Source organism: Diplotaxodon limnothrissa, linkage group LG16, assembly GCF_057381915.1.
Source record: "Diplotaxodon limnothrissa isolate DT_005_m linkage group LG16, D_limnothrissa_male_GT1.1, whole genome shotgun sequence".
In the NCBI taxonomy this organism is placed as follows: Eukaryota; Metazoa; Chordata; class Actinopteri; order Cichliformes; family Cichlidae; genus Diplotaxodon; species Diplotaxodon limnothrissa.
Window position 1 is genome coordinate 12,475,890 of NC_140611.1, and position 10,304 is coordinate 12,486,193.

At 41.9% G+C, this 10,304-nt stretch overlaps 1 protein-coding gene across 1 annotated transcript; it reads left to right on the forward strand.

Annotated features, from left to right (window-relative positions):
• The first annotated feature begins 2,621 nt into the window (after nucleotides 1–2,621).
• On the forward strand, nucleotides 2,622–8,296 carry rgcc (regulator of cell cycle). Its single transcript, XM_085374798.1, has 5 exons — nucleotides 2,622–2,751; nucleotides 2,947–3,120; nucleotides 5,823–5,933; nucleotides 6,070–6,132; nucleotides 7,610–8,296. Exons 1-5 carry the CDS (start codon nucleotides 2,724–2,726, stop codon nucleotides 7,615–7,617), a joined length of 384 nt encoding a protein of 127 aa, XP_085230924.1. The 5' UTR covers nucleotides 2,622–2,723; the 3' UTR covers nucleotides 7,618–8,296.
• The last annotated feature ends 2,008 nt before the right edge of the window (nucleotides 8,297–10,304 follow it).

The following is a 10,304-nucleotide window of genomic DNA, read 5'->3' on the forward strand; positions in this document are numbered from 1 at the left end:
CGCTGACATCTTCTCATGTCCTGAAGGTCTCACTTTTAACACCTCTGCTGGGGCCAAGCCTTGGTTCGCAGCACAAGAGTCAACAGACACATGCAGCTGCACACACGTTATGTTTATCCATTTGCTGATCATGTTAAACGGGGCACCAGAGGTGTGAACGTCTCAGCATGTTTGGATTACTTTGCTACTGATCTATGGAGGCAAATCAACTCACAGATAGCCTTATTGGACACCTGCGGTCTGCCTGGGAGCAGCTGCTTAACTGTGTGATTTGGAAATAATAATACTGCATGTATGCTACTACCGCACATTCAACTAATGTATATATTATATATATAATGTTCTTCCTCTATTCCCCCCCCCTTTTTGCACAAGTCGAGGAGCGTGTCAGGTTACACTGTGTGTTATACTTGTATAACTATGCATGTGACAAATAAAGAACCTTGAACCTACTAATACTACTACTACTGATGATGATGATGATGATGATGATGATGATGATGATGATGATGATGATGATGATGATGATGATGATGATGCAGCAATAAGGTCCTGAGTTCAATTCCACCACCCGGCCGGGGTCTTTTTGTGTGGAGTTTGTATGTTCTCCCCGTCTTTGCGTGGGTTCCCTCTGGGTACTCTGGAAATGAAAGCAAAGGCGATATATTGAGAGCGCCCTCCTTAAATTGTACTTGCTGATGTAGATTACAGTTCAGTTCAAAATACAACTGAGGTGAGATTTTGTTTTGGGACTGTTGTATTGCTGAGCAAAGATCAGCCGCAACTGTGAGATTCCACCACCAGATGTCACTGCAGTTTCACGATGGCTGAAAATCAGACCTAGACAAAATAAGAGCCCCGGAGATCATACAGTGCAAAACGAGCTGTCTCGTTGGATTATGGAGGTCCTATCTAGTGATGGGATTTCCGTCTCTTTTTAGAGAACCGGCTCTTTCAGCTCGGCTCACTAAAAAGAGTCGGCTCCGAACTGGCTCTTCAGGCTGTTTTGTTGCTTTAATTAATTTATTATTAACAATAATATAAAATTATGCACAAAAGGACACAAGTTTTGAAAATGTCAAAGATAAATTTTACTAAAGAGCAGGGGAAGAGTTGGCTGCCTTTAGAGACCTCTTTGCCCAGAAAAACACAAGCACACATATATATTCAAATAATTTTTTTTAAAAAAGTTCATTTACCTGTTACTACCACACACCAAATCCGGTCGTTGGTACTTGCTGGCTTGTGTAGCCACTAAATAACAAAAGCTCAACACTGCACGTAGCATCCTGGAGCACTTCTGTTGTCTTTTGTACGTGCTATGGAGTTTTTACGTGCTTCAGGGTTTGTACGTGTTTTGAAGATTGTATGTGCTTTGTCTCTAGGGGCCACTGTAAATATACTTTTATTTATTCACTCCACATAAAATGTAATAAATAAATCATATAATACAAAAACCAACTATTCACATTTCAACTTTTAACTATTTAAATTTTCAGCTTTTTCCTTTTAAACAAATTTAAAGTGAAACAACACAAAACACTGCAAACCACAACACAATTAAATATAAATTAAAATATAAAAACAAAAAGAACATGCATATTCTCTGTCATATGGGCCTGCATGAATAAACTTTCTGAATCCTTTATCATCTGCAACTGAAAATAGTTGTGGATGATTACTATACCTTTCTAATGTGACGTTGTTGTCCCTGGCGCTCTTTCTCTGTCTCTCCCTCAGCTCTGTTCCTGTGCTACTGCGAGTCCCCCCTCTTCCCAACGCAAAGCACAAGGCTCGCATGCGGAGTGAAGCGGAAAATAGTGCGAGAGAGAGGGTGAGAGAAAGGGGGAAAAAACCATGGCCTGCGATAAGGAGCCGGCTCGCGTCGTTCACTCAAAGACCCGGCTCTAAGAGCTGTTTCGTTCGCGACCGATACATCACTACTCCTATCTGAGTACAGTGCAGATTATGTAACCTGAATAGTGTTCTATCTATAAAACCAGAATAAATTCCCATTTTTTAGAGAAATTATTCAATAACTTGATTTTTTATGGGATCTGTCAGTGTTTTGTCTCTTTGTGAATAACTCTAGCAGCAAACACGCAGTTTCCCACTGTGTGAATGAAAATCAATCACTCACAGTAAGGCTGAGATGTACCGAGTTAATCATTGATCTAAAGATGCCCCACACTGATCATACTCTCATTTCATTTCTTCTAAATGCAAAGAGAGGAAACGCAGTTTGATTATAGAAACTTGGTCATTCATCAAAGATGAGGCTATAGATCATCACAGTAGGGTGAGTAAGTATACTTACTCACCCTACTGTGATGATCTGCCCGGTGATAAAATATGAAAAGCCCTGACTCGTGATTATAAATATCCCTGCATTACACTTCTGCCTGGCAAGTGACACAGAAGTTGTTTACAAACATACTTTTAAGAAGGAGACGTCAGGGGACCGTAACTTTAACCGGGGGAAGCTTTATTGGTAATGGCGAGCGCGTAAGAGATCGCGCACACACATACGCTTCCCCTCCCTTCCCTGCGTCTCCGCCCCCACTCCTCAGGGCTCGTTAAAAAGCGCCAGTCCTGGACCTGGAGGTTAGATAAAGACCTGAAGCACCCTACGACGAAGTGGGACTTTACGCTGAGGGCCACATTTATTTATTTAGAAGTTTTCACGACGTTTCTGGATCATTTCTAAGCGAACTAGTGGAATCATGAAGTCCCCAAAGCTGAAGCCTCAAGGTAATGTCGTTTGTTTTAAATATATATGTATATAAATATTATCTTATATATGAGTACGATAACTGAATTGCAGTTGTGTTTATATAAGAATAGAATAATGTGCTACGTGAATGATTTTCAGACCTGAATCATAACATCAACAGTTTGCGTAACATTTTATTTCAATTTTGTGAATTATCCCCCCCCCCTTTGCAGCCAAGTTCGTCAATGAGGAGGATCTGAACGATGTGCTGTGCGAGTTCGACGCGGTGATCGAAGACTTCACATCGCCGGTGGAGAGGCGACACTTCAGGTACGACGAACACCTGAAGACCATGAAGAGGAGGAGCAGCGCCAGCGTCAGCGACAGCGGCATCAGCGACACAGAAAGTAAGTGGGCAAGGATTGTGATTTACTCTCGGCTCACCTGCTCCTCAGTATTACCATGGTTATCTAACCAGTGGAAAGGTTCAGTGGCGCGACTTTGTTGTCATCCTTAACATGGAGCAATTAAATTGGACCCCAGACAGTCAGGCAAGAGTTACAGAGTGTCACAAAATAATGACACGTTGTACTTCTCTGCAGACTGAAGACACAGGGTTTGTTATCTCTACAGTACCACTCCTCCTATAGCGCACTGTATGCCTTGGGTGTGTAGTGTCTTATCAGGTACACTGTAAAGTAGGCTTTATGTAAAAAACATGCAAACTCTCTAAGTAAGGAAACCTTTTAAAAAAAGCCAGGTTCACAAGCTTGTTTATTTTGAGTGTACTTGGCTTGAGGAGGATATGTCACATCAATGTAATATAGTACACATAAACATAAGAGAGTGTTATTTAATTTTAATTTAGTATTGCTGATTAATGTCACAGTGGCCCAAATACCACACAGTTACATAAACGCTAGCAAACATTTGACCATCAACTAAACAAGAAAACTGAGCAGGAATCATTATTCTCAACAGGAGGAAATGCTAGAGACCACATTCCACATCCACAAGAAGTGCAAACACGACATAACTGGAATCGGGATCACCACACTGCTAAACTTACTGAAAGTTAAACATTAACATTCTCACAGGTGTATGAGGTACAGATAAGCATACAGACTATTTTGAATTGATTAGGGTATTGTTTGCATTTACAGTGCCGCATCCAGAGGGCACCCGAGTCGAGCGTCAAACTGTTGCATACGCCTTCATGTATGCTCGCACGCAGGGAGAGTAGCAGTGAGAGAAAATCCCTTTCTCATGCTTCAGAGATGTTGGCGTCACGTTGAGCTGCATATTTTGGCACACCTGCCCCTATTTTGTGGCTGCGTCTCTAAGGGTTTACTGTCATATGTTACCATATCACTCTACCATACAGTGTCTTAAAAGTCTAGCTTCCCCCAGCTGTAGAGCCGACTTCAGGCGGGCAAGTGGGATATGCTGACACACAGAGAAAAATATGCTTCATGTCCCCATGCGCAAATATACTTTTCCAAACACATGCCAGTGGGTTGGGCCGTCTAAGGGAGGAAAGAGGGTGTACAGGTTTGATGGCCAAACAGTCGAATGTATGATATATACTAGAAAGAGAATCAGATGTTTAAAACTAGATAATTGCACAATAACAGGGGCCATTATCACTAATGATCTCGCAGGGAGCAACATCAGTGATACAAACACAGGGAAGGTGTTTGAACACATGTCTATGGCACTAATGAGCTTGCTGATTTGATCAGTGGATCGGATTCCTGCTTGAACCCTGTCCTCTCCATGGTAGTGAAGTAATGACGAACGAGCTGTCTCCCACAGGGGTCATCTATTGTCTCAAAGTCTGATGGATGTATTGACTGTTGAAGGCGTAGATAGATGACAAAAAAGTCTTGGAGCTGCACCCTGGAGTGTCAGTGTGGGTGAGAGAGGCGACAGAGAGCCACAGAAAGTGGTATGAAGAATGTAGGAGTGAATAAGAAGGACAGACAGACATGAATATAGAGCAGCAGAGGAAGCTGAGAAATGAGAGGGATTCAGGTTCAAGTCAAGTGCAGACATTAAGGGCTCATCAGTGTGTGTGTGTGTGTGTTTGCATGTGATCCACTTGCACTTCCCGCGTGTTTTGCCTTTATCCCATGTGCAATTTCCCACAATCCAGAGTTGCGGGAGAGGCATTGGTCAGAGAGGCGGGAACAAGTGGGTGCTTGACATCTCAGACATGGTGCAAGATACACATCGGCATCTTTAAGTGTAGCCTAATCTTAGTTTGAGCACACACACTTCACAGCTACACATTCATTATTATCAGTGTGGTTTGCACTTCTACAAAGAATGATTTAAAAAGTCTCTCATGCTGTCGGATAAACATTTATCCCTATCCAAGCTACACCCCGACAGGTCACTTGTCTGCCACAAGCAAAGATTCTCACTCACATTCACACAATTTAGAATCACTAGTTAATCTAACCCCACTAACTGCAAGTCTTTGGGCTGTGCGAGGAAGCCGGAGCAGCCACACAGATGGTGGATTCAAACCCAGAACCTTCCTTGCTGTGAAGCAAGAGTGGTGGTTTGAAGTACTGTGCGGCAAAATAAAGGTGACTATTAGGTCATTTATGTAAGACTCTGTGTAGAGATTTGGGTGGTGCATAAAAAACACAAACAGTATCCCAAATAAGAGCGTGCTCTGCTGTTTTGAACATGTCAAAGATAAATCTTACTAAAGAGCAGGAGAAGAGTTGGCTGCCTTTAGAGACCTCTTTGCCCAGAAAAACTTTTGATATTACTGTCACTAACAGCCTCAGTGGTGCTTTAATCCATGATTTATGGTCATCGAGACTTTTTCTTTTTTAGCTTTGAAAGTCATCCAGAAACTTTTGCTGCTAGAAAAACAAAGACTTCCGTAGAGATTCATTTTAACACTTTAGTTTTTGTGCTGTACCCGCACGTGTTTGTGAGGCATGCACGCGACAGCCCATAGAGAAAGGGTGTCATTAGAGGAGAATGCGATGATTACACACTGAAGCTTGTTCCACTGACACAGATGTAGAGAAAAGTGAGTACTCGCTTGATCTTATGTGCCTGCATTTTCTCTTCTGTCTCTTTCTGACAGGTGCCGAGTCTCTCAACAGAAACAGCTTCAGCTTCAGCGACGAGAGACTGAACTCGCCCACCATGCTCTCCCCCATCACCACCACCTCACCTCCCCTAATGTCACCAAAACGTGAGTAAAAGCCCTTGAAAACTCATGGACATAAACAAGCTATGTATTGTACTGTATATGTGGTAATGAGTGATTGAAGAAGCTTATATTTAAACTGCTTCAAAATTGTGATTCTTTCTGCGTGTCTCCATTGCAGCCAAACTGGGCGACACTAAAGAGCTGGAGGACTTCATCGCTGACCTGGACAAGACACTAGAGAGTAAGCACAAATGCAATCTGGCTGTCAGAGCCCCATGATAAATTAGCCTGCATGCTGGCGCCACCCGCTACTCGGGATTAACCGGAGCGTTTGTTCCCTGTGTCGGCTGTGTTAACAACTGCTCATAAAATGCCATGAGAGCCACCCCGCAGGTTTCTATGAAACAATGATGTGTCAGGATTATGAAGTGGCTGAGGCTTGCTATATGGACCTCCAGGCCTCCAGGGCCACACTGGAGAGAAAGGCTGCGTATCCCTTTTCACCTGTCACTCAGCTTTGAAGTGCAGATCATACACAGTGGAACGCTGCTTTATAAATTTCATCCTGGTCTATTCTTCCCCTATCTCTTTCCGTGTATACAGTGCATGGTACATATACCCTGTACGGAGGCATTTTCCTCTGGGCTTTTGTTCTTTATCCAAATTGATCCTCTTAGTGTAGAGCAGGGGTGTCAAACTTATTTTAGTTTGTGGGTCACATACAGCCCAGTTCAACCCTCCAAATCATTCCTATTACTTTCTTTTCTTTTCATGTAAAGTGTAACTCCAATGTGAAAATATCTACAGGTAATAAAACATCTATTTGTAATGATAATGATGAGATGTCTTTAGAAAAACAAGTCAGTTTGAACAATATGTGGTGGTAGTGAAGCAAAGAAACCCCCACCTTACTCTCGTGTAGCCTTGAGTGATGTCAGGATAAACTGCAAACCCAGCAGTGACCTAAATAACAGCTGTCATCACACCATTCATTCTTATCAACTAGCAGCGCAGTTCTTCCAAATGTAAAAAGCAGTGAAAATTCCAAAATTTATGCCCTCCTTGTTGCAGTCTTTGCACTCTGCAAAGCCATTCAGTGGGCTGAATCTGGAACCTCTGCTGTATATTTGGCAACCCAGAGGTAGGGAATGTTCCGTGGTGTATGCAAATTTGTCATCTCTAGCCTACTGGGCTTTAATAATAATATTTGACCTGAGTTGACTTGGAATGCACAAATCTGTAACCTGAGAAGGCAATTTGGTAGCTTACACTATGTTAGGCTAATAGACGGCTGGTTTGTGCTGCGCCTCCTCTTTGCTCAGGCCTTGTCAGAGTTGGAACTTGCATCAGAGAATAAGGAATGTGTGCCGGGTAAACCCTGTCGGAAATTTCAACTTTAAATGTCAGTATTGGAAAGAGACAGGGGTGGGAGTGAGGAACTTTTCTTATTTCCATGTCTGTTCCTTGGGCTCCCTACTCTGTTTTAGCCACTGCACATCCGTCTTTCGCAGACATCCCGTCTGTCTGTAAAGTTGGACATTCAATTAGCCGTTCAGGCAGTCAGCCAGCTCCTCTGTTAGCAACGGAGTGTGGTGTGTTTATTGGGGCCACCAGTGTTTACGATGAGCAGCCTGTAAAGTTGAGCGTCCACCATTCTGAGAATAGAACCAGGAGCCAGGGAGTCCTGCTCTAACCGTGTCCGTCTCTGTCTGGTCTAGGCATGTGACACAGAGGCCCACAGTCAGCTTGGAGCCTGGCCATGAGGGAAGGAGGGAGTGTAAGTCTGGAGGACCCCCCTTGAACAGTTAACATGCACCTGCCCACCCCTCACAGAAAACCACCCAACAGGATGCAGCTGGATGGCGGAGCAGCTGCCAAGTAGCTCGACCACAGCATCAGTTCCAGCCGCTCAGCGCTCCCAAAGTTAACCCAGCACTAACTTCAGACCACATGGCTGTAAAGACTGCAGTCAGGGTTAAGATTAGCTTTGTAGGACAAGAATACTGCGCAGCCATGAAGTAATGGACTCCCATTAAAGGTGCATTCGTTGTTTGAATTACAATTCATCCTGCCACAGACCAGATTACACTCCCTCGTGCAAAACTTGAGCTGGAAGAGTTATTTTAAAAATGGCTTTTTATAACAGAAAGATATTTGTATTTTATAGAGCTTCTTATTGTAAATATATCTCTCTTTTATTGTGAAATCTATTTTTGTATCATATGTAAATAATAACTGCTTCAAATTCTATTTACCTTTGTTTTGACAGGACAGTCAGATTAAGATTTGACAAGTTGACTGGAATAAAGTTGATCAAATGTGAACTAAAGCCGTAACCCACTCTGAAAAAAACTGGAAAATAATGTGTGTATTTATACAGCTACTACCTGCCTGCGATAACATAAAACGATTAAAAATTTTTCTTTTATTAGCACGTGTCTTGTCTTTTTTTTTTATTCTGAGCTTCAGTTCACATCTGAAATTAATCTGCTTTTGGATTTAAAAAATCCTGGAAACTCCCCTGCAGGGAGGTGTTTCCAGAGGTAGGCAACCACACTAGGTGTACCTGCTGTCTTGCAAACTCTACTGGTAAAGCAGTGTCGATCTGTCAATGGAAGACCACCAACACCACATGCACAAATGGCCCTGTGTGTTTCAGTGACCTGATCACTCACTGTTTATCTCTGAAATTAAAGCCATTGTAGGCAAAACAAACAAGATCTACACTGAGTGTCAAATGTTTCTTGGAACATCGACATAGTTCTCTTAATGTGATCCATCAAAGTGAATCACAAACATAGACTACATAAAGAAGGGCAGGAATAGCCTTCACTTCCTTCTAAGAATGTAATACCTACATGCAAAACTGCAGGCACAGTGAAAGATGTGTTACAAGTCTCTTGACTTCTGTGCGCATGAATCAACCACTCGGCAAAGCTGAGTGGTTGATAACTTCTTAAGCAACACTGTGTCTATTTCCAGAGGTGGAAGGAGATGGGAGGGCGTGACCCCTTTCTGGCTCAGTGGCAACTGTGACTAAAGGAATCTGATGTCTGCTGACCAGTAGAGGTCAAAGGTCAATAACTACGAGTAGATATGCCTCCTTACTGATAGTGCCGCAGGTGTACACAGAAGCAAGTCTTTACACTTACTAGGCATCTCTGGGCAGTTAACTGGGCAGGTTTTTTGTTTAAAATTGGAGTCCCCAACTAAATGACTTCAGTGGTCAAACAGGCATAAAAAACACGTTCACTTGTATTCTTTGCTCAAGAAAATGTTTAAAAAGATTTTCCCATCAAGTTATACACAAGATTATATGATTAGGTTACACATTATGGCGTTATTTATGGGTACGTTCAGAGCGCCATAATCAACAGACCACCAGAGCACTGAACAAATGCTGTGCTAATTCATGGTATGAATATAGAAAACCAAGACTAAAGCACTTCATGTTCTTTCTATAATATGGCTGCTACTACACAGTTATTGGCTCTTTAAGGGGACGGGGAGGATAACAGAATTCACCAAAAGATGTCTATTCAGGATTCCTCGAGTCCAGCCTTTCCCCCTCTCTGTCTTTGCCATTGAGATGATATTATTTTTTTCTATTCTGATCTCACATTTCCTATAATCTAACTAGTCTTTATTGCTAGCGGGTTTTTGATACAAGGTTTCTGTTATAAATTGTTACCTCCTGAGCCAAGGAAATCCTGCTTGCATTACTGCAACATCAAGATCCTTTCTGTGACTTGAGAACAGGATTACACAACAATATGAGGCTTAACTTTACCTCTAATGACCCATCTGGAACATGTTGCACAGCTACAAAGTCTAAATTAAAAAGACTTTTCAAAGTAAAGTCATTAAAAGATTTCATTTATTTTTCTAATACAAAGTGAAGTAAAGAGAAAAATTCTCAGAAAGTCAGCATTTAGTGTAAGACAACAGAGTTCTTCTGAACTCTGGGTTATCAGTCTTGGTTATCAAATCCACTTATCAGTCTGACTAGGACTATCTTTCACTCATGGTATAAAACTGCAAAAATTATGTACAAGGCCAGATACAATATGTTACCAGGAAATATACAGAGGATGTTCTATGACAGAGAAGGAGACTATGAATTGAGGGGGAAATTGAATCTAAGGATTCTTAAAGCACGGTCAAAGGTTAAAACCTTTTGTGTCACTATTTATGGGGTAAAACTGTGGAATAGTTTTACTATAGATCTACAGCAATGCTCAGGAATTAGTAAGTTCATGAAAATACTTCGAAAACTGATTTTGGAAGAATATGATACCGATAAAGATGATCACCCATTGTATGTATAAAAAATATCAAATTATATCCAAATTATATCAGTCACGGTAGCCAAGTTTATATAGGTTCTCCTCGTGTATCGTGTGGAGTATGTGA